The following is a 25,758-nucleotide window of genomic DNA, read 5'->3' as shown; positions in this document are numbered from 1 at the left end:
TGTACCGTATTTTCCGCACCATAAGGCGCCCTGGGTTATAAGCCGCGCCTTCAATGAACGGCATATTTCAAAACTTTGTCCACCTATAAGCCGCCCCGTGTTATAAGCCGCATCTAACTGCGCTAAAGGAATGTCAAAAAAACAGTCAGATAGGTCAGTCAAACTTTAATAATATATTAAAACCAGCGTGATGTGGGCGCGCATGGAGTCGTATATCAACATGGACGGAGCTGCGTGAAAAAAGCCACCCGGCCTCTTCGCGTAAACTTAAACTTACCTTAACCACTCGCTCATCTTTTCTTCATCCATCCCTTCGAGTTAGCTTTTATGATGACACCGGCTGGAAAGGTCTCTTTTGGCAAGGTCTTCCTTTTGAATATCACCATGGGTGGAAGTTTCTGGCCATTAGCATGGCAAGCTAGAACCACAGTGAAGGATGACTTCTCATTCCCTGTGGTGCGAATATTCACCGTACGTGCTCCCGTTGTATCCACAGTGCGGTTCACAGGAATATCAGTTGCTGTGAAATAGTAGTCCGTGTGCGGATGGAGAGATTGCGTCTTTTCATGAACCGGATCCCTGTCGCTTAGTAGGAGCCATTTTGTGGTCTTTACAGATGTAAACACACAAAGGAAATGAAACGTATGGTAATATCCGCGCGCTTTTTCTTCTTCTACGCGGGCGGGTGGTTGCTTACAGTAGAAGAAGAAGCGCTTCCTGTTCTATGGGGGCGGGTGCTTACCTTGGCGGTTGCTTGCGTAGAAGAAGAAGCACTTCCTCTTCTACGGGGAAAAAAGATGGCGGCTGTTTACCGTAGTTGCGAGACCGAAACTTTATGAAAATGAATCGTAATATTAATCCATATATAAAGCGCACCGGGTTATAAGGCGCACTGTCAGCTTTTGAGAAAATTTGTGGTTTTTAGGTGCGCCTTATAGTGCGGAAAATACGGTACTGTACTGTGCAATCTACTAATAAAAGTTTCAATCAATCAATCAATTCATTCTCTAGCAGGTGACTTTTCAAATGATGCTACATATTAGCAGTAATGCATACTTGCCAACCTTGAGACCTCCAATTTCGGGAGGTGGGGGGTTGGGGGCGTGGTTAAGAGGGGAGGAGTATATTTACAGCTAGTATTCACCAAGTCAAGTATTTCATATATATATATATATATATATATATATATATATATATATATATATATATATATATATATATATATATATATATATATATATATATCGATAGATAGATAAAATAAATACTTGAATTTCAGTGTTCATTTATTATTTTATTTTAGTCACATATACACACACATAACACTCATCTACTCATTGTTGAGTTAAGGGTTGAATTGTCCATCCTTGTTCTATTTGTCACCATTTTTCCAACCATGTTGAACGCCCTCACTGATGATGCATTGCTGTGTGGCACGCAAAAAGTGCTTTCATCAAATTCACAGTAGATGGCAGTATTGTCCTGTTCAAGAGTGTCACAACATTGCTGTTTACGGCAGACAAACTGCTTTGCGGTAGACGAAATGCTGTTGTTCAGTGTGTTGTTACCGCGCTGGGAGGACGTTAATGAAACTGCCTAACAATAAACACACATAAGAAACCAAGAACTCGTCCTCGATCATTCTACAGTTATAACGTGATTGGGCAGGTACACTGTTTATATTGTGTGCCTGAATTTCGGGCGATTTTTGGGAGAAAATTTGTCCCGGGAGGTTTTCGGGAGAGGCGCTGAATTTCGGGAGTCTCCCGGAAAATCCGGGAGGGTTGGCAAGTACGCAGTAATGCTACTTTTTGTAGAAACGCTTTCGCCCCACACTTGACATATTACTGTTGTCTGTTCAACATATTCCCGCTTGAAGCCAAACCACCGCCAGACGATGGACCCCCTGCTGTTTTTCTTGGGAATTAATTCTTCCTTCATTTGTTACCAGATTCACACCTTCTTTCTCTCGTATTACCACTCGCACCACAGCTAACGTTACCCATGCTGCTACCTCTCTGCTCCGCCAGGGCGTATACGTATGTGACGTATGTAAGAAGGTGCGCTTGTTTTACGTCTCTGTGAGAAGGAGAGACAGGAAAGAGTGAGAAGAGCCACTAAAGGCCCGCAGCTAAAAGCAACTGCGTGAGAACGTATACTCCAATATCACCATATAGTCATTTTCTATATCGCACAGAGACAAACCCGCCATATATCCACTATATTCCATGTATCTCCCAGCTCTAGTTTATATATTTATTAAATATATTTAATATAAAACAGACATTTTGATATAAAATGTCTGTTTGTAGCATACTTTCTTCTAAATAACCACCCCTTGCTCTAATTACTGCTTTGCACACTTTTGGCATTCTCTCAATGAGCTTCAAGCACACCTGTGAAGTGAAAACCATTTCAGGCGACTACCTCTTCGTGTTCTTTCAGTGCGGTTTTGAAGGAGGATAGAGATGCACTTTCTTTTACACCTGTTGGGAGTGCATTCCATATTGATGTGGCATAGAAGGAGAATGAGATATACTTTTTTTCGTCCATGTCGCCCTGCCCGAGTTACTACCCGCCACTTCTTCCAAATTATATGGTCTGGAAGTATTGATAAATATTGGCTATGTTCCGAGCCTCTGCCCAATCCCCAGGTTCTTATAGCGTAAGAACCTTTCTGCTCTGCCACTCCCAGTCTGTGGAACGCTCTCCCTGACCACCTGAGGGCACCACAGACTGTGGATGCTTTTAAAAAAGGCTTAAAAACCCTTCTTTTAAAAAAAGCTTCTTTTTTTTTTTTTAGAAATATGCGTGCTAGTTCTAGCTATTAGGCTGTTCTAGTTTTTATTTTTATTATCTTTTAATTTTTTTAATACATAGTATTAATAGTCGAACCTCGGATTCAGGAGGAACAGTGTGGTTTTCGTCCTGGTCGTGGAACTGTGGACCAGCTCTATACTCTCGGCAGGGTCCTTGAGGGTGCATGGGAGTTTGCCCAACCAGTCTACATGTGTTTTGTGGACTTGGAGAAGGCATTCGACCGTGTCCCTCGGGAAGTCCTGTGGGGAGTGCTCAGAGAGTATGGGGTATCGGACTGTCTGATTGTGGCAGTCCGCTCCCTGTATGATCAGTGTCAGAGCTTGGTCCGCATTGCCGGTAGTAAGTCGGACACGTTTCCAGTGAGGGTTGGACTCCGCCAAGGCTGCCCTTTGTCACCCATTCTGTTCATAACTTTTATGGACAGAATTTCTAGGCGCAGTCAAGGCGTTGAGGGGATCTGGTTTGGTGGCTGCAGGATTAGATCTCTGCTTTTTGCAGATGATGTGGTCCTGATGGCTTCATCTGGCCAGGATCTCCAGCTCTCGCTGGATCGGTTCGCAGCCGAGTGTGAAGCGACTGGGATGAGAATCAGCACCTCCAAGTCCGAGTCCATGGTTCTCGCCCGGAAAAGGGTGGAATGCCATCTTCGGGTTGGGGAGGAGACCCTGCCCCAAGTGGAGGAGTTCAAGTACCTCGGAGTCTTGTTCACGAGTGAGGGAAGAGTGGATCGTGAGATGGACAGGCGGATCGGCGCGGCGTCTTCAGTAATGCGGACGCTGTATCGATCCGTTGTGGTGAAGAAGGAGCTGAGCCGGAAGGCAAAGCTCTCAATTTACCGGTCGATCTACGTTCCCATCCTCACCTATGGTCATGAGCTTTGGGTTATGACCGAAAGGACAAGATCACGGGTACAAGCGGCCGAAATGAGTTTCCTCAGCCGGGTGGCGGGGCTCTCCCTTAGAGATAGGGTGAGAAGCTCTGCCATCCGGGGGGAGCTCTAAGTAAAGCCGCTGCTCCTCCACATGGAGAGGAGCCAGATGAGGTGGTTCGGGCATCTGGTCAGGATGCCACCCGATCGCCTCCCTCGGGAGGTGTTTAGGGCACGTCCGACCGGTAGGAGGCCACGGGGAAGACCCAGGACACGTTGGGAAGACTATGTCTCCCGGCTGGCCCGGGAACGCCTCGGGATCCCCCGGGAGGAGCTGGACGAAGTGGCTGGGGAGAGGGAAGTCTGGGATTCCCTGCTTAGGCTGCTGCCCCCGCGACCCGACCTCGGATAAGCGGAAGAAGATGGATGGATTTTTTAATACATTGTAGCACTTTGAGGTTGTTTGCTCAATGTAAAGTGCTTTAACAAATAAAATCCATTATTATTATTATTACTAAGGCGGGCCTATTTGGTGTCATGTGACCTTTGTGAATATTGTTTCCCTTTTCTCACAGCCGCCACCTTCTTTCTAAAGTGAAGCGTACCGCTGACAAAGCACACATGTTGTTTCATGCAGTGATAATGAGCCCACCTCCCCCCTCGAGGGCGAAGCGAGATTGTAAAGAACAAAAAAAAAAAAGTTTTGTCTGTGGCGTTTTTTTTAGCTGGGAAATATCATTTTGAGGCTTCAGTGATTTGACTTCTGTTTCTTCTCCCAGGGGTGAGGATTAAAAACCTTTGGACTTCTTCTGAGCTGAGATACTTCTTTTGGAGCCTACGTGACTTCTGCGTTTTCATTGGGAGTTTTCTGCTTTTACTTCGGCGTATTAATGCTCGTCATGAGCGTGCCAGCCCCGCAGAAACCTGGTGCAAAAAGGACGGGCAAACGCATCACGTTTTTCTCCGATCAAGCCGCCGCCATGAAGGAGGGCTCCCAGCAGCCCGAGGGGGCCTACTACGTCCAGGCGGGCGCCGCATCCGCACCCGGGAAAGTCGAGCTTGCGAGCGGTGCCGCCTCTAACGCGGAGGCCCCTCCCCACGTGTACCTCAACTCCGTCATCTTCAGCCCGGAGAAGGGCGACCAGAACCGGGGCCATTATCAGCAGACCGTCCCGATGAAGTGGGCCCAACAGGAGCCCGGTCGGCAGCAGCCGTCGCTGTCCCAGCAGCAGAGGGCCGCCACCTGGACCACCATGGCAAACTGGGGACAGACCTTCGCCAACTACCTGGGGGGTGTCAACGTGACGGACTCCAGGAACCAGGCCGCGTTCGGGAAGGCCGCGCAAGAAACGAGCAAAGCCGGGGACAAGCAGCCGGACGTCTACAGGGAGGCCGTCGAGGCTCGGAATCTGGAGTGGGAGCAGCAACAGCCCAGTCAGGTCTTCCAGGAGACTCTAAAACCCGGAGCGCTGAACCCCCAGCCAAGTAACGCCTCCCACCAGGGGGGAAGCTCGGTCTTGCAGCCTTTCCAGTTAGCCTTCGGTCAGCCCAGGCAGCACCTTCCTGCCTACTACCAAACCTTCCAAGGCAACACCAGGCTCCCGAACCCGCCCAACTACTCGGTGCAGGACAAACCCCCCAAGCAGCTCAAGCGGGAACATCTCATCCAGCAGCAACTGCAACAGCAGCGCCTTCAAATGCAACAACTTCAGCAGCAAATGCAACATCAGCAGTTGCAACAACAAAGCTCGCATGTGCTGGACTATTACCCCCCTGCTCCCAACACGCACCCGCACCCACAACCTGTGGTCCTTCTCTCCCAGGAGTGCACCACGTCCGCTCCCGCCAACAACATCCCGGAACCGATCATCCAGGACATCACCCCAGAGCCCCAGCAGTCCTCAGATCCCTTCTCCCAGACGCAGCTTCTGCCGGATACCTTGTCCCAGACGCAGCTCCGCAGGTCGCGTCGCCTCTCCAAGGAAGGGGGGGCGCCGTCGGACAGCGACCCTTTCCTCGTCGCCTCTGACCAGGCGGCCCCGGGAATGCGGGTCCCCCAGAACGGAACCCGCGACGTCCCGGCCGCCCCGACCGGCGTCATCCAGAGCACGCACAGGAAGCGCAGAGTCTCCCAGGAGGTCAACCTACAGACTTTGGCGCAAAAAGCGTCGGAGATGGAGACGCTACCGTCACACGGCGTAAAGGTACGTGTCAGCGCCCTGACCTCGTTCTTGTTTATGTCGCCATTTACTCATACTGTGATGTTTACTGTCCAGCGAAAGAAACCTCAGGGGTAGGGGTGTAACGGTACGTGTATTTGTATTGAACCATTTAGGTACGGGTGTCCCGGTTCGGTTCGGTGGTGTACCGAACGAGTTTCCACACGAACATATTAAGTAGCGTAACGCACGTTGTGTAAACAATGCACACCGGGGCACAACACACGGCATGCTAGCAGCTAACGGGCTAGGATCAGAGGTGGGTAGTAACGCGCTACATTTACTCTGTTACATCTACTTGAGTAACTTTTGGGATAAATTGTACTTCTAAGAGTAGTTTTAATGCAACATACTCTTACTTTTACTTGAGTATATTTATAGAGAAGAAACGCTACTTTTACTCCGCTACTTTTATCTACATTCAGCTTGCTACTCGCTACTAATTTTTTATCGATCTGTTAATGCACGCTTTGTTTGTTTTGGTCTGTCAGACAGACCTTCATAGTGCCTGCGTTTCAACAAATGCAGTCACTGGTGACGTTCACTCCGTTCCACCAATCAGATGCAGTCACTGGTGACGTTGAACCAATCAAACAGAGCACAGGCGGTCACATGACCTGACTTAAACAAGTTGAAAAACTTATTGGGGTGTTACCATTTAGTGGTCAATTGTACGGAATATGTACTGTACTGTGCAATCTACTAATAAAAGTTTCAATCAATCAATCAAAAGTGTGAAGGAAAAAGGACCATTTTTTATTTCAACCGTACATCCCGTCAAAAGCCTAAAGACTGACTGCACAGTTCCTGTCTTCACAATAAAAGCGCCGCTCCATCGCGCCTGCGCTTTCAAAACAAGAGTCTCCGAAAGCCAGCGCCAACAAGCTAGCAAGCTACGGAGTTTGCCGCCAATGTATTTCTTGTAAAGTGTATAAAAACGAATATGGAAGCTGGACAAATAAGATGTCAAAAACCAACCACTTTCATGTGGTATTAGACAGAAAGGAGGAACTTGTTTTTCTCCTCCATTTGAAAATGTTGACGTTATCATCACTACTGTCTGATTCCAATCAATGCAAGTCATCAGAATCAGGTAATACACCAACTTATATTCTTGTCTTCATGAAAGAAAGGAATCTATATGTGTTAAACATGCATGTATATTCATTAAAACACCTTTAACATGTAAACAAAAGCGGCAAAATAAATAAATATAAATTATATACTGTATATATCAATGTATGTATGTATATATATATATATATGTATGTATGTATATATATATATATATATATATATATATATATATATATATATATGATGTGTGTGTGTATGTTACTCATCAGTTACTCAGTACTTGAGTAGTTTTTTCACAACATACTTTTTACTTTTACTCAAGTAAATATTTGGGTGACTACTCCTTACTTTTACTTGAGTAATAAATCTCTAAAGTAACAGTACTCTTACTTGAGTACAATTTCTGGCTACTCTACCCACCTCTGGCTAGGATAGAGCAGGGGTCGGCAACCCAAATTGTTGAAAGAGCCATATTGGACCAAAAATACAAAAAAAATTTTGTCTGGAGCGGCAAAAAATTAAAAGCCATATTACATACAGATAGTGTGTTATGAGTTATAAATTGAATTAAGAGGACTTAAAGGAAACTAAATGAGCTCAAATATAGCTACAAATGAGGCACAATGATGCAATATGTACATATAGCTAGCCTAAATAGCATGTTAGCATCGATTAGCTTGCAGTCTTGCAGTGACCAAATATGTCTGATTAGCACTCCACACAAGTCAATAACATCAACAAAACTCACCTTTCATGCACAACCTTAAAAGTTTGGTGGACAAAATGAGACAGAAAAAGAAGTGGCATAAAACACATCCTAGAAAGTTATACATGTAAAGAAACTACGGTGAGTTCAAGGACCGGCAAAATTAGTAGGACAAAACGGCGCTCGCCAAATACTCGAATCAGTGAAGCATGTTTAATATAAACAGTGTGCTTTATAACAATTAGGGAGGTTTGTGTCATGTTTGTCCTCCTACAGAAACCATATTAAAACAAAAAATAGATTGTTTTCCCCCTCATCTTTTTCCATTTTTCATACATTTCTGAAAAAGCTCCAGAGAGCCACTAGGACGGCGCTAAAGAGCCGCATCTAGAGCCGCGGGTTGCCGACCCCTGGGATAGACTGACCATACGTCCTCTTTTCACCGGACATGTCCTCTTTTGCAGAGCTGTCAGGGCGGAGTTTCTTAAATGCCTCAAATGTCCGGCATTTTGAGTTAGGGTTGTGTGTGTTTTCAATGTACGTTCAGGGTTAAGAAGGGGTTAAAAACAAAACAAACTGCAGCATTCAGTAAAGTCATCCAGTTGTGGGAGTGAAGAACTATTAGGAGAGAAAAAGTTGCACTTTTTATCAGCTTAAAGTCAGTATTTTACAAAAATACTAGGGGTGTAACGGTATGTGTATTTGTATTGAACCGTTTCGGTACGGGGGTTCCGGCTCGGTTCGGAGGTGTACCGAATGAGTTTCCACACGGACATATTAAGTAGCGTAACGCATGTTGTGTAAACAATGCACACCGAGGCACAACACACGGCATGCTAGCAGCTAACGGGCTAGGATAGACTGACCATACGACCTCTTTTCACCGGACATGTCCTCTTTTGCGGAGCTGTCAGGGCGGAGTTTCTTAAATGCCTCAAATGTCCGGCATTTTGAGTTAGGGTTACGTGTATTTTCAATGTACGTTCAGGGTTAAGAAGGGGTTAAAAACAAAACAAACAGCAGCATTGGTGAGGGAGGGGCAGAGACAGAGAGAGAGAGAGAGAGTTATGATAAACGCGCATGCGTCGCCAGGCTCTGCTTTTTATCCATAGATTTATCACATTTAATTTTTTATTATCTATAGCAGGGGTGTCAAAAGTGTGCCCCGGAGGCCATTTGCGGCCCACAGCTAATGTTTTAAAGGCCCACTGCACATTGTAAAAATACTATTAAAATAAACAAAAACATAACAAAAGTGAAATAAAAAAAGCTTAAAGGTTAAATGTAATTTAGAAAAAGTTGCAATGTTGACTAATAAAACAAAGCTGTTTCTTTCAAACTGTCATTGCTCTAGGGATGTCCCGATCCAGGTTTTTGCACTTCCGATCCGATACCGATATTGTTTTTGCATTTCCAAACCGATACCGATACCGATACTGGCCTATCCGAGCATGTATTAAAGTTTAAAGTTATTTAGCCTACTTAGTTGTCAGAATCATGTTGAAAAGGGTTTTAGTACTCTTGATAACAACTAGCCAGCTGAATTAGGGGAGTTTGAATAATACACAATGGTTGGTAACAAGAAACTGACCTGTTTATTCAAGGATAAACACAAAATAGACAAAATTATACATGACAAACAGAAATGGCATCATTGAAACTAGGGCTGGGCGATATGGCCTTTTTTTAATATTGCGATATTTTAAGGCCATATTGCGATACACGATATATATCTCGATATTTTGCCTTAGCCTTGAATGAACACTTGATGCATATAATCACAGCAGTATGATGATTCTATGTGTTTTGATTGATTGATTGAGACTTTTATTAGTAGGTTGCACAGTGAAGTACATATTCCGTACAATTGACCACTAAATGGTAACACCCCAATAAGTTGTTCAACTTGTTTAAGTCGGGGTCCACTTAAATTGATTGATGATACAGATATATACTATCAGATATATACTATCATCATAATACAGTCATCACACAAGATAATCACATTGAATTATTTACATTTGGCGCCGGATGTAAGTGTCAAAAAGACAGCCAAAAGAGTTTGATATGAGAATAAATCTAAAGTTAAAATATAGGGTAGAAATGCACCCATTTGCAGGAAATGTAGTCTTGATTTTCAACATTTTCTTTCAAGGCTTGCATGTCTACATTAAAACATTCTTCTTCATACTGCATTAATATATGCTACTTTTAAACTTTCATGCAGAGAAGGAAATCACAACTAAAAAAAATCACTAATTTTTTCATACGGTGTTGATGTGGAAATTTTGATGGTGTGGGCGTGTGGCACCGAATGGAGATAAGCGTCTCGACAGACGTCACAATATTTGAACAATGATGACGAAAACTGTTTTCTCTGTCGTGTCCGTGTGTCGAAAATTGTTATGCGCTTATTTTTGTATTTGATTTTGTGCGTGGCATAGATTTGCTATGCGCAGAGGACGCTTAAACAGTGCGCAATTGCACAGGCGAGCACCTTAGAGGGAGCGTTGCTCGCACGGCTGCGCTAGCATCACAGCTAACGTTAGCCATGCTGCTACTTCTCTGCTCTGGGATGACGTATACGTATGTGACGTATGACGTGACAGTATGTGACGTGTGTAAGAAGGTGCGCTTGCTGTCTGTGAGAGGGAGACACAGGAAAGAGTGAGAAGAGCCTGTCGTGTAATGCCAGCAGCTAAAAGCAACTGCGTGAGAATCCACAGACCTGTGGATGTGTTGAAGGTGTGCTGGAAAATGCGGAACGGAAATTACGGAGCAGCAGAAAAGTGGAATGTATTATTTAAATCGGTGCGTTGGAAAACACGGGCCGGAGTTTTTTTTTAAACTGGATCTGGATCGGCATTTTCCCATGACTTGCCGATACGCAATTTTTGGCAAATATCGGCAGCCGATCCGATCCAAATATCGGATCGGGACATCCCTACATTGCTCAAAACATAATATTGAATCAAAATCAATGTTATTATGAATTATTGACCTATCCAAGGTTCCCATTACTTCACATCAAATATTACACTAAGAAAAATATTTTTGGTGGAAGATTTTGCAAATTTGGTAAATAAATTACCCAAAAATGTATATTTTGTTGTTTTCTTACTGTACCGAAAATGAACCGAACCGTGACCTCTAAACCGAGGTACGTACCGAACTGACATTTTTGTGTACCGTTACACCCCTACTCAAATGTGCCAATGGTCTGTGGACCAAACATACATTTTTACCATGCATCAGCACCACAAGTAGGCTTGTATGGTATACCGGTACTAGTATAGTACCGCGATACTAATGAATCATATTTGGTACTATACCGCCTTTTAAAAAGTACCGGTCCAAAAAAAACCGGTGGTTTTACAAGCAGAGGAGCATTTTCGGCAGCGCTTACACACAGAGTACTTACAAGCAGACACAGTGTGTAGACAGAAAAGGGAGAACGGATGCGTTTTGGCTTAAAAAGTCAAGATAAAGATGAAGTTATAACATTGAAACACCCTCAGGAGTGTTACAACACCCCCCCCGTCCCCAAAGAAGAGGAGGAGAAACGAGAAAAGACAGAGGTAGCAGGTAGATAACGTTAGCCTACATGAAATTATTTGTCTGTTACAGAATGTGATAGTAACCTGGCTTTTTAGCATTAAGCTAATGTTACATGATTCGGCAATTGCTAATCAATAAATAGCTAGTTCTGTTTTAACGTCGGGTTAATATTGTGGAGGGGGCTAAATTGTTATGGAAAATAATAATGTAACGTTAGGTAATTACAGTACTCCCACCTTACATTCCTCAGGGACATTTGTATTAGATCTTTTAAGCAGGTGTTTTTTGTTTACATTGTTATTGCCTTCTGGTTAGCTAATGTTTGCCCTGCAGGTAATAGTCACTTTTCCACCCCTTTATATATTAGGTATAGTTGTAAGTAATAAAAAAAGGTCAAAGACAAAGCTATTCGGTTTCTTGTTAGTATATACACTTCACTGCGGATGTGGGGGGGCGCCACCTAAAATCTTGCCTAGGGCGCCAGATTGGTTAGGGCCGGGCCTGGGAGGATACAATAGCTCACCACCGTCACAATGTAAACAAATGCCATGGGTGGATCTACACCTGACATCAACTGTAATGATACCAAGTACAATAGCGTATACAGACGATACTATTATGATTAAATCGATATTTACTATTGTCAAAAAATACTTTTCACCATTTTTAAATTCATATTATGTTTATAAAGTCAGTAAATATGTCCCTGGACACATGAGGACTTTGAATATGACCAATGTATGATCCTGTAACTACCGTATTTTCCGCACTATAAGGCGCACCTAAAAACCACAAATTTTCTCAAAAGCTGACCGTGCGTCTTATAACCCGGTGCGCTTTATATATGGATTAATATTAAGATTCATTTTCATAAAGTTTCGGTCTCGCAACTACGGTAAACAGCCGCTATCTTTTTTCCCCGTAGAAGAGGAAGTGCTTCTTCTTCTACGCAAGCAACCGCCAAGGTAAGCACCCGCCCCCATAGAACAGGAAGCGCTTCTTCTTCTACTGTAAGCAACCACCCGCCCGCGTAGAAGAAGAAGAAGCGCGCGGATATTACCGTACGTTTCATTTCCTTTGTGTGTTTACATCTGTAAAGACCACAAAATGGCTCCTACTAAGCGACAGGGATCCGGTTCATGAAAAGACGCAATCTCTCCATCCGCACAGGGACTACTATTTCACAGCAACTGCCTAAAGACTTTCAAGAAAAGCTGGCTACTTTCCGTGCATATTGTAAAAACAAGATAGCTGAAAAAAAGATCCGGCCAGAGAACATTATCAACATGGACGAGGTTCCACTGACGTTTGATATTCCTGTGAACCGCACTGTGGATACAACGGGAGCACGTACGGTGAATATTCGCACCACAGGGAATGAGAAGTCATCCTTCACTGTGGTTCTAGCTTGCCATGCTAATGGCCAGAAACTTCCACCCATGGTGATATTCAAAAGGAAGACCTTGCCAAAAGAGACCTTTCCAGCCGGCGTCATCATAAAAGCTAACTCGAAGGGATGGATGGATGAAGAAAAGATGAGCGAGTGGTTAAGGTAAGTTTACGCGAAGAGGCCGGGTGGCTTTTTTCACGCAGCTCCGTCCATGTTGATATACGACTCCATGCTCGCCCACATCACGCTGGTTTTAATATATTATTAAAGTTTGACTGACCTATCTGACTGTTTTTTTGACATTCCTTTAGCGCAGTTAGATGCGGCTTACAACACGGGGCGGCTTATAGGTGGACAAAGTTTTGAAATATGCCGTTCATTGAAGGCGCGGCTTATAACCCAGGGCGCCTTATGGTGCGGAAAATACGGTACTTGGTATCGGATCGATACCTAAATGTGTGGTATCATCCAAAACTAATGTCAAGTATCAAAGAAGAGAAGAATAAGTGATTATTACATTTGAACAGAAGTGTAGATAGAACATGTTAAAACAGAAAATAAGCAGACATTAACAGTAAATGAACAAGTAGATTAATCTTCCATTTGTACAGTTTGTCCTTTACAATGTGTACTAGTGATGGGTTGATGAGGCGTCATGAAGCGTTTCGACACATTGCAAAACTGTATTGATACTGTGTCGATACTGTGTCACTAAATACTGACATCTGCTGGACATTAAAAATCCCTACAGGCAACCTATGGACCGACTCAACTGACACTGATTTGATGCCCTAGTACAGGGGTCACCAACCTTTTTGAAACCAAAAACTACTTCTTGGGTACTGATTAATGCGAAGGGCTACCAGTTTGATACACACTTCAATAAATAAATATATTGTCATTTGTAAGTTACACGTAAGTGTGATTTAAACAAGAATAGCTAAATAAATACATTTATATATATAAGAAAATGGGTATTTCTGGCTGTCATTCCGTCGTACATTTTTTTTCCCTTTTACGGAAGGTTTTTTGTAGAGAATAAATGATGAAAAAAAACACTTAATTGAACGGTTTAAAAGAGGAGAAAACATGAAAAAAATTTAAATAAAATTTTGAAACATAGTTTTTCTTCAATTTCGACTCTTTATAATTCAAAATTCAACCGACAAAAAGAAGAGAAAAATTAGCTTATTTGAATCTTTTGGAAAAAATTTAAAAAAAGAATTTATGGAACATCATTAGTCATTTTTCCTGATTAAGATACATTTTAGAATTTTGATGACATGTTTTAAATTGGTTAAAATCCAATCTGCACTTTGTTAGAATATTTAACAAATTGGACCGAGCTATATTTCTAACAAAGACAAATCAGTATTTCTTCTAGATTTTCCAGAACAAAAATTTTAAAAGAAATTCAAAATACTTTGAAATAAGATTTCAATTTGATTCTACAGATTTTCTAGATTTGCCAGAATACTTTTTTTGAATTTTAATCATAGTAAGTTTGAAGAAATATTTCACAAATATTCTTCGTCGAAAAAACAGAAGCTAAAATATTTATTATTCTTTACAATAAGAAATAAATAAATTTACTTGAACATTGATTTAAATTGTCAGGAAAGAAGAGGAAGAAATTTAAAAGGTAAAAAGGTATATTTGTTTAAAAATCCTAAAATCATTTTTAAGGTTGTATTTTTTCTCTAAAATTGTATTTCTAAAAGTAATAAGAAGCAAAGTAAAAAATAAATGAATTTATTTAAACAAGTGAAGACCCATCCATCCATCCATTTTCTACCGCTTATTCCAAGTGAAGACCAAGTCTTTAAAATATTTTCTTGGATTTTCAAATTCTATTTGAGTTTTGTCTCTTTTAGAATTAAAAATGTCGAGCAAAGCGAGACCAGCTTGCTAGTAAATAGATCAAATTTAAAAAATAGAGGCAGCTCACTGGTAAGTGCTGCTCTTTGAGCTATTTTTAGAACAGGCCAGCGGGCGACTGATCTGGTCCTTACGGGCTACCTGGTGACCGCGGGCACCGCGTTGGTGACCCCTGCCCTAGTATATACAATAATATAAACCAAGTCATTGTATTTCATTTAGGATTATTTCATATCTTCATTTAAATAAAATATATTTGTATCTTTTTTAGATACAGTCAATAAATAATGTGAACATGTATCATAACATGGAAATGTAAGAGAACATGTTGTGGATGATTGTGGATTGGGAATTTTTTTAATTGTATTTTTTTTAACACATTTTTATTAAAAAAAGTTTTTCCGACGTATTACATTTTAGACGATTTCTCTTCTTAGTTATTATTTCTCCGGCTGTAGAAAAGAGCCGCTCACAGGGCACAGAGGAGGCGTCAGTGCGACACAGTTGGCGTATCGGTCACGTGACCAAAACAGCTCATGATCGGTCACGTGACTTTCTAAAAGCGGTACGCGCACCCACACAGGGTTTTGCTTTATGAGCTCGACGCATGCGCCGATGCATCGGTGTTGCCGGACCCATCACTAATGTGTACAAAAGAATAGATGTATAAATGACACAATATGTTACTGCATACGTCAGCAGACTAATTAGGAGTCTTTGTTTGTTTACTTACTACTAAAAGACAAGTTGTCTATTTTATTTAAGGACTAAATGACAATAATAAACATACAGGTAAAAGCCAGTAAATTAGAATATTTTGAAAAACTTGATTTATTTCAGTAATTGCATTCAAAAGGTGTAACTTGTACATTATATTTATTCATTGCACACAGACTGATGCATTCAAATGTTTATTTCATTTAATTTTGATGATTTGAAGTGGCAACAAATGAAAATCCAAAATTCCGTGTGTCACAAAATTAGAATATTACTTAAGGCTAATACAAAAAAGGGATTTTTAGAAATGTTGGCCAACTGAAAAGTATGAAAATGAAAAATATGAGCATGTACAATACTCAATACTTGGTTGGAGCTCCTTTTGCCTCAATTACTGCGTTAATGCGGCGTGGCATGGAGTCGATGAGTTTCTGGCACTGCTCAGGTGTTATGAGAGCCCAGGTTGCTCTGATAGTGGCCTTCAACTCTTCTGCGTTTTTGGGTCTGGCATTCTGCATCTTCCTTTTCACAATACCCCACAGATTTTCTATGAGGCTAAGGTCAGGGGAGTTGGCGGGCCAATTTAGAACAGAAATACCATGGTCCGTAAACCAGGCACGGGTAGATTTTGCGCTGTGTGCAGGCGCCAAGTCCTGTTGGAACTTGAAATCTCCATCTCCATAGAGCAGGTCAGCAGCAGGAAGCATGAAGTGCTCTAAAACTTGCTGGTAGACGGCTGCGTTGACCCTGGATCTCAGGAAACAGAGTGGACCGACACCAGCACATGACATGGCACCCCAAACCATCACCCAACCATGCAAATTTTGCATTTCCTTTGGAAATCGAGGTCCCAGAGTCTGGAGGAAGACAGGAGAGGCACAGGATCCACGTTGCCTGAAGTCTAGTGTAAAGTTTCCACCATCAGTGATGGTTTGGGGTGCCATGTCATCTGCTGGTGTCGGTCCACTCTGTTTCCTGAGATCCAGGGTCAACGCAGCCGTCTACCAGCAAGTTTTAGAGCACTTCATGCTTCCTGCTGCTGACCTGCTCTATGGAGATGGAGATTTCAAGTTCCAACAGGACTTGGCGCCTGCACACAGTGCAAAATCTACCCGTGCCTGGTTTACGGACCATGGTATTTCTGTTCTAAATTGGCCCGCCAACTCCCCTGACCTTAGCCCCATAGAAAATCTGTGGGGTATTGTGAAAATGAAGATGCAGAATGCCAGACCCAAAAACGCAGAAGAGTGAAGGCCACTATCAGAGCAACCTGGGCTCTCATAACACCTGAGCAGTGCCAGAAACTCATCGACTCCATGCCACGCCGCATTAACGCAGTAATTGAGGCAAAAGGAGCTCCAACCAAGTATTGAGTATTGTACATGCTCATATTTTTCATTTTCATACTTTTCAGTTGGCCAACATTTCTAAAAATCCCTTTTTTGTATTAGCCTTAAGTAATATTCTAATTTTGTGACACACGGAATTTTGGATTTTCATTTGTTGCCACTTCAAATCATCAAAATTAAATGAAATAAACATTTGAATGCATCAGTCTGTGTGCAATGAATAAATATAATGTACAAGTTACACCTTTTGAATGCAATTACTGAAATAAATCAAGTTTTTCAAAATATTCTAATTTACTGGCTTTCACCTGTATGTTTCATGTACACTAAGATTTTTTTGTTCAAATAAAGCCAATAATGACATTTTTTTGTGGTCCCCTTTATTTAGAAAAGTATTAAAGTATCAAAATACATTTTGGTACCGCCACCGGTACCACAATATTGGTACTGCGGGACAACCCAAGGCCCCCGCATGCTTTAATTTTTCAGTGGAAAAAGTTAAGGCACCCCTTTTCTGGGTGTTATCCCTGAACAGCTATGTAAACCCAGGACCTCCTGTAGTTGCAACTACCTGGCAATCAACACACTTATTTGTGCGTCTTCACCGGAAGCACACCTTGCTCCTTAGCATCTGATGGCCTTGGTGGAGTTACAAGTCATTTGTGTGTGCAGCCTGCAGGAGGTAAAAAAAAAGGAAATGTGTCAGAAGTGATGTGCTTTGTGACGCTTGAAAGCTGCCCGGCAGTCCTTCTTCGCACCTGTTGGACACCTTGCACTCTGAGCAGGTTTTGTTAAGCAAGACGAAATATGAATTGCAAATCGGGTTCTTGCATTGCTTCATAAATGATGCAGGAGTCTTTGGGGGGGAAAAAAAAGTGGAAATCTAAAATTTATAAATTAATGAAAAAAAAAGAAAAGAAAAAATGTGCAAATTGAAAAAGAAAAAATCAAATAAAAAAATGTGCAAATCTAAAAAAAAGAAAAAGAACACAATTGCAAATCTAAAAATTAAAAGAAAACATTTTCAAATCTAAAAAATAAATAAAAGAAAAAATTTGCAAATCTAAAGTTTTTTTTTTAAATTGCAAGTCTAAAAAAAAAATGCAGGTTTATTTATAAAGCACAATCCAGACCCCCCCCCCCCCCCCCCGCGACCCCAAAAGGGACAAGCGGTCAAAAATGGATGAAGAAGGCAAAACTGAAAATAATCATAAAATTAATCATAATTGAATCAAATAAATTAGTAATTTAGAAATTTGGAAATCTAAAATAGATAATAAATCAATAAATAAATAACATTTGTAAATCTAAAAAATTAAAGAAAAAATGTGCAAATCTAAAAAAGAAAAAGAACACAATTGCAAATCTAAAAATTAAAAGAAAACATTTTCAAATCTAAAAAATAAATAAAAGAAAAAGTGTGCAAATCTAAAAAAATTTTTTTTAAATTGCAAGTCTAAAAAAAATGCAGGTTTATTTATAAAGCACAATCCAGCACCCCCGGGACCCCAAAAGGGACAAGCGGTCAAAAATGGATGAAGAAGGCAAAACTGAAAATAATCATAAAATGAATCATAATTTAATCAAATAAATTTGCAATTTAGAAATTTGGAAATCTAAAATAGGTAATAAATCAATAAATAAATAACATTTGTAAATCTAAAAAATTAAAGAAAAAATGTGCAAATCTAAAAAAGAAAAAGAACACAATTGCAAATCTAAAAATTAAAAGAAAACATTTTCAAATCTAAAAAATAAATAAAAGAAAAAATGTGCAAATCTAAAAAGGTTTTTTTTATATTGCAAGTCTAAAAAAAAAATGCAGGTTTATTTATAAAGCACAATCCAGCACCCCCGGGACCCCAAAAGGCACAAGCGGTCAAAAATGGATGAAGAAGGCAAAACTGAAAATAATCATAAAATTAATCATAATTTAATCAAATAAATTAGCAATTGAGAAATTTGGAAATTTAAAATAGATAATAAATCAATAAATAAATAGCATTTGTAAATCTAAAAAATTAAAGAAAAAATGTGCAAATCTAAAAAAAAATTAAAATAAATAAAATACAAAATGTGCAAAAATAAAAGAAAAAAATGTGCAAATCTAAAAAAGAAAAAAAAAGAAAAAGAAAACAATTGCAAATCTAAAAATTAAAAGAAAAAATGTGCAAATCTAAAAAGGTTTTTTTTATATTGCAAGTCTAAAAAAAAATGCAGGTTTATTTATAAAGCACAATCCAGCACCCCCGGGACCCCAAAAGGGACAAGCGGTCAAAAATGGATGAAGAAGGCAAAACTGAAAATAATCATAAAATGAATCATAATTTAATCAAATAAATTAGCAATTTAGAAATTTGGAAATCTAAAATAGGTAATAAATCAATAAATAAATAACATTTGGAAATCTAAAAAATTAAAGAAAAAATGTGCAAATCTAAAAAAGAAAAAGAACACAATTGCAAATCTAAAAATTAAAAGAAAACATTTTCAAATCTAAAAAATAAATAAAAGAAAAAATGTGCAAATCTAAAAAGGTTTTTTTTATATTGCAAGTCTAAAAGAAAATGCAGGTTTATTTATAAAGCACAATCCAGCACCCCCGGGACCCCAAAAGGGACAAGCGGTCAAAAATGGATGAAGAAGGCAAAACTGAAAATAATCATAAAATGAATCATAATTTAATCAAATAAATTTTCAATTTAGAAATTTGGAAATCTAAAATAGGTAATAAATCAATAAATAAATAACATTTGTAAATCTAAAAAATTAAAGAAAAAATGTGCAAATCTAAAAAAGAAAAAGAACACAATTGCAAATCTAAAAATTAAAAGAAAACATTTTCAAATCTAAAAAATAAATAAAAGAAAAAATGTGCAAATCTAAAAAGGGTTTTTTTATATTGCAAGTCTAAAAAAAAAAATGCAGGTTTATTTATAAAGCACAATCCAGCACCCCCCGCGACCCCAAAAGGGACAAGCGGTCAAAAATGGATGAAGAAGGCAAAACTGAAAATAATCATAAAATTAATCATAATTTAATCAAATAAATTAGTAATTTAGAAATTTGGAAATCTAAAATAGATAATAAATCAATAAATAAATAACATTTGTAAATCTAAAAAATTAAAGAAAAAATGTGCAAATCTAAAAAAGAAAAAGAACACAATTGCAAATCTAAAAATTAAAAGAAAACATTTTCAAATCTAAAAAATAAATAAAAGAAAAAATGTGCAAATCTAAAAAAGAAAAAGAACACAATTGCAAATCTAAAAATTAAAAGAAAACATTTTCAAATCTAAAAAATAAATAAAAGAAAAAATGTGCAAATCTAAAAAGGGTTTTTTTATATTGCAAGTCTAAAAAAAAATGCAGGTTTATTTATAAAGCACAATCCAGCACCCCCCGCGACCCCAAAAGGGACAAGCGGTCAAAAATGGATGAAGAAGGCAAAACTGAAAATAATCATAAAATTAATCATAATTTAATCAAATAAATTAGTAATTTAGAAATTTGGAAATCTAAAATAGATAATAAATCAATAAATAAATAACATTTGTAAATCTAAAAAATTAAAGAAAAAATGTGCAAATCTAAAAAAGAAAAAGAACAAAATTGCAAATCTAAAAATTAAAAGAAAACATTTTCAAATCTAAAAAATAAATAAAAGAAAACATTTGCAAATCTAAAAAGGTTTTTTTTATATTGCAAGTCTAAAAAAAAATGCAGGTTTATTTATAAAGCACAATCCAGCACCCCCGGGACCCCAAAAGGGACAAGCGGTCAAAAATGGATGAAGAAGGCAAAACTGAAAATAATCATAAAATGAATCATAATTTAATCAAATAAATTTTCAATTTAGAAATTTGGAAATCTAAAATAGGTAATAAATCAATAAATAAATAACATTTGGAAATCTAAAAAATTTAAGAAAAAATGTGCAAATCTAAAAAAAAATTAAAATAAATAAAATACAAAATGTGCAAAAATAAAAGAAAAAAATTTGCAAATCTAAAAAAGAAAAAGAACAAAATTGCAAATCTAAAAATTAAAAGAAAACATTTTCAAATCTAAAAAATAAATAAAAGAAAAAATTTGCAAATCTAAAAAGGTTTTTTTTATATTGCAAGTCTAAAAGAAAATGCAGGTTTATTTATAAAGCACAATCCAGCACCCCCGGGACCCCAAAAGGGACAAGCGGTCAAAAATGGATGAAGAAGGCAAAACTGAAAATAATCATAAAATGAATCATAATTTAATCAAATAAATTTGCAATTTAGAAATTTGGAAATCTAAAATAGGTAATAAATCAATAAATAAATAACATTTGTAAATCTAAAAAATTAAAGAAAAAATGTGCAAATCTAAAAAAGAAAAAGAACACAATTGCAAATCTAAAAATTAAAAGAAAACATTTTCAAATCTAAAAAATAAATAAAAGAAAAAATGTGCAAATCTAAAAAGGGTTTTTTTATATTGCAAGTCTAAAAAAAAAATGCAGGTTTATTTATAAAGCACAATCCAGCACCCCCCGCGACCCCAAAAGGGACAAGCGGTCAAAAATGGATGAAGAAGGCAAAACTGAAAATAATCATAAAATTAATCATAATTTAATCAAATAAATTAGTAATTTAGAAATTTGGAAATCTAAAATAGATAATAAATCAATAAATAAATAACATTTGTAAATCTAAAAAATTAAAGAAAAAATGTGCAAATCTAAAAAAGAAAAAGAACACAATTGCAAATCTAAAAATTAAAAGAAAACATTTTCAAATCTAAAAAATAAATAAAAGAAAAAATGTGCAAATCTAAAAAGGGTTTTTTTATATTGCAAGTCTAAAAAAAAATGCAGGTTTATTTATAAAGCACAATCCAGCACCCCCCGCGACCCCAAAAGGGACAAGCGGTCAAAAATGGATGAAGAAGGCAAAACTGAAAATAATCATAAAATTAATCATAATTTAATCAAATAAATTAGTAATTTAGAAATTTGGAAATCTAAAATAGATAATAAATCAATAAATAAATAACATTTGTAAATCTAAAAAATTAAAGAAAAAATGTGCAAATCTAAAAAAGAAAAAGAACAAAATTGCAAATCTAAAAATTAAAAGAAAACATTTTCAAATCTAAAAAATAAATAAAAGAAAAAATTTGCAAATCTAAAAAGGTTTTTTTTATATTGCAAGTCTAAAAAAAAAATGCAGGTTTATTTATAAAGCACAATCCAGCACCCCCGGGACCCCAAAAGGGACAAGCGGTCAAAAATGGATGAAGAAGGCAAAACTGAAAATAATCATAAAATGAATCATAATTTAATCAAATAAATTTTCAATTTAGAAATTTGGAAATCTAAAATAGGTAATAAATCAATAAATAAATAACATTTGGAAATCTAAAAAATTAAAGAAAAAATGTGCAAATCTAAAAAAAAATTAAAATAAATAAAATACAAAATGTGCAAAAATAAAAGAAAAAAATTTGCAAATCTAAAAAAAAAAAAAGAAAAGAAAAAGAAAACTATTGCAAATCTATAATTTAAAAGAAAAAATGTGCTAATCTAAAAATTTTTATAAAAAATAAAATAAAAAAAGTGCAAATCTAAAAAATAAAAATAAAAATACAGGTTTATTTATAAAGCACAATCCAACCCCCCCGCCCTTCCATCTAAATAATGAAAGAAAAAATGTGCAAATCTAAAAAGGAAAACAAAAGAAAAGAAAACATTTGCAAATCTAGAAATATATGGATGGATGGATGGAATAACATAAAATTATGAATTAAAATAATAATATTATTTTTTTGCAAAAATACAATTAAATACAGTTTAAAAACCACTTGCAAAAATACAATAAAATACAATATAATATATAATATACAATAGAACAAAATACATTAAAAAAATTATGAAAAAATGTGCGAAACTGGAAAAAAATTATAGTAATAATAATAGACTTTATCTTTAAAAAGCACTTTACATTGGGGCGGTATAGCTCGGTTGGTAGAGCGGCCGTGCCAGCAACTTGAGGGGTTGCAGGTTCGATCCCCGCATCCGCCATCCTAGTTACTGCCGTTGTGTCCTTGGGCAACACACTTTACCCACCTGCTCCCAGTGCCACCCACACTGCTTTAAATGTAACTTAGATATTGGCTTTCACTATGTAAAGCGCATTGAGTCACTAGAGAAAAGCGCTATATAAATATAATTCACTTCACTTCACTTCACATTGAGCAAACAACCTCAAAGTACTACAGTGTATTAAAACAATTAAAAGATAATAATAAATTAAAGCTGCAAGCAGCGTTGGTCGGGCCCGCGTATTTGGCAGGTCCCAATACTTTTGTCCAGTTTTAGTCCCAAGTGTCCCAATACTTTTGGCAAGTTGTAGTCCTAAGTGTCCCAATACTTTTGTCAAGTTGTAGTCCCAAGTGTCCCAATACTTTTGTCCAGTTTTCGGCCTAAGTGTCCCAATACTTTTGTCCAGTTTTCGGCCTAAGTGTCCCAATACTTTTGTCCGGTGGTAGTCATAAGTGTCCCAAGACTTTTGTCTAGTGTACCTACCTTGTCTGCATTGTGTAGGCACGCTGGTGCTTCCTGCTTTTAAGCAGCCATCTTAAAAAAACAGCAGCGCAGCAGCATCAGCGCAGCGGGTCTTTGAAGGGTCATAAAATCAAAACCGGAGCAGGTATTAAAACGCTGTTCTGTTATTTTATACACAAGGGTTTAATCTCTCTCCTGTGTTAGTTTGAAGCCGAAACGACAAACGCGCTCAGAGGAGATAGTTTTTGAAGGAAGGTTACCGGTTTTTACAAAAAAATTGTTTTGAAGGGGGAATAGCAAACTTCCTGTTGATTTTTGCTGGGGGTTGTCAATTTATGAAATGTAGGTCTAAGTGAGCCCTACATAGAGGTTTTTGTTTCATGTCTCTCCGACCTTCCCAGTGGGAGTTACAGGCAGTTTTGTCAGTTTTTTCATCCGAGGAGCAGTTTTTTGTGCGTTTCATTAAAAAATTGCGCTAGAGCACAATTTTGAGATTTGGGGTTAGGTTTTTTTTATTAGATCGCATTTTTTGCCAGTCCTGATGTGTGTGTTCAGTTCGGTGAGTTTTGAAGCATGTTAAGGGGGTCAAATTACAGCTCAAAGAGGCAAAAGTGACTGTTTTTAGTACTTTTTTGTCTTGAAGGGGGAATTGCCAACTTCCTGTTGATTTTTGCCCAATGATATACAATTATGAAAACTAGGTCTAAGTCAGACCTACATACAGGTTTTTGTTTCATGTTTCTCCGATCTTCCTAGTGGGAGATATAGGCAGTCTAGTTTTTGTTTTTCCTAGGGGGCGCTAGAGCGCAATTTTGAGTTTTGAGGTTTGTTTGTTTTAAAAAAAAGGTCATTTTTGCAGGTCCTGATGTGTGGGTCAAATATGGTGAGTTTTGAAGCATGTTAAGTGGGTCAAATTACAGTTTAATGTGGCGGCGGAAGAATAAAGAATAAAGAATAAAACCTTACAAATTCAATAGGTCCTTATGTCCCATTGCATAAGGACTCCCTTCGGGAGTCCTTTTGCAATGGGCCATGCGGGCCCTAAAAAAGAAAAAAATAGAACAGCCTAATAGCCAGAACTAGTACGCATAAATCTTAAAAAAAGGCTTTTTTAAAAAGAAGGGTTTTTAAGCCTTTTTTAAAAGCACCCACAGTCTGTGGTGCCCTCAGGTGGTCAGGGAGAGCTTTCCACAGACTGGGAGCGGAGGTTGGAGGAAGTTAGGATTTGGGGGTGAGCAGTTCTTTGAGGTAGAGGGGGGCATTTCCATGGAGGCACTGGTGGGTTAGTAGGGAGACTTTGTATTCAATCCTGAGTGGAACAGGAAGCCAGTGAAGGGTTCCGCACTCTAGTCAGGATCCTAGCAGCACTATTCTGTAAGTACTGCAGCTTCTGGATGTTCTTGCTTGGGATCCCGACAAGAAGTGAGTTGCAGTAGTCGAGTCTATGTGGAAATCTTTCATCTTTCCTGAAGCTGTTCTTTCATTCTGGTCGCCAGGAGGCCAACAGACCATGGACTTCTTCTCAGCAGGGCCCGAACAGCAAGCGGCCGCGAGACGACAGCCTGCTCCCTCTCGTCATCCCCGTGTCAGTGCCGGTGCGTCGCCTCGACCCCTCCTGTGGCGACCGGGCTGGAGCTGCTCCGGCAAGCGTCTGGCCGCCCAGGCCGACCGACCCGCTGGAGCTGGGCGGCGCCGAACGCAAGCCCTCGGTCATCGTAACCCGGCGGCGCTCGCTGAGGAACTCCCCGTCGGAGAGCTCCGAGCAGGTGCGTACTAGCCCCGCCCCTTTCGTTACCTGCCGGTTGTTTGTCTTTGTTTTCGTAAGCGACGTAGGAGGCGATATTATTTCACACAATATTCCAGAATTCATGTGATCATCAAGTGTTTCTGTGACACCGCTTAAAGAGTAATAAAATATTTCCTTCTCCTGGCTTGGCTTCAGCAGTCCATCCTCCCTCCATGCTGACATTTCCCTTCCCCCAAACACTCTCTATGTGTGTGTGTGTGTGTGTGTGTGTGTGTGTGTGTGTCCCTCCCTGCCCCCATTTTATACTTCATTGCAAGCATTCCCACTGTCCCAAATCATGCAGATTATTGACATTTACTGCAATATTATACTTCAATTCCATTCTCCCTTTGACCCCTCTTTATTTTTTAATACGGGGATTTAGCATCCATGGCACTAACCTAGAAATGATACATATATATGTATGTGTGTATATATATATATATATATATATATATATATATATATGTATTTATGCATATATGTATGTGTATATATGTACTGTATGTGTATAGTCAAGGTTTCTGTGGTTTATCTGTTATGCAGTGCGCAATACCAGGGTAGAGTGGAATATACGTTAGGTCTCCTGACCTAACGTATATTTAAGTGTGTGTATATATATATATATATATATATATATATATATATATATATATATATATATATATATATATATATATATATATATATATATATATATATATATCCATCCATCCATCCATTTTCTACCGCTTGTCCCTTTTGGGCTCGTGGGGGGTGCTGGAGCCTATCTCAACTGTATTCAGGCAGTAGGTGGGGTACACCCTGGACAAGTTGCCACCTCATAACAGTGTGTATATATATATAT

The 25,758-nt window shown here is 38.6% G+C and overlaps 1 protein-coding gene across 2 annotated transcripts in view; it reads left to right on the top strand.

The window, feature by feature from the left end:
* Window positions 1-25,758, top strand: part of mideasb (mitotic deacetylase associated SANT domain protein b) — a 109,174-nt gene that overhangs the window by 41,269 nt on the left and 42,147 nt on the right. For both annotated transcript variants that reach the window (XM_061969188.1, XM_061969187.1), the window contains exons 2-3: window positions 4,468-5,892; window positions 24,622-24,891. In XM_061969188.1, the coding sequence (XP_061825172.1) occupies window positions 4,579-5,892; window positions 24,622-24,891 (1,584 nt within the window). In that variant the 5' untranslated portion in view covers window positions 4,468-4,578. The remainder of the gene's footprint in view (window positions 1-4,467; window positions 5,893-24,621; window positions 24,892-25,758) is intronic.

This window comes from Nerophis lumbriciformis, linkage group LG08 (assembly GCF_033978685.3).
Source record: "Nerophis lumbriciformis linkage group LG08, RoL_Nlum_v2.1, whole genome shotgun sequence".
Taxonomy (NCBI): domain Eukaryota; kingdom Metazoa; phylum Chordata; class Actinopteri; order Syngnathiformes; family Syngnathidae; genus Nerophis; species Nerophis lumbriciformis.
Note: the sequence above shows the minus strand (reverse complement) of the source record. Positions and strands in the feature narration are given on the sequence as shown.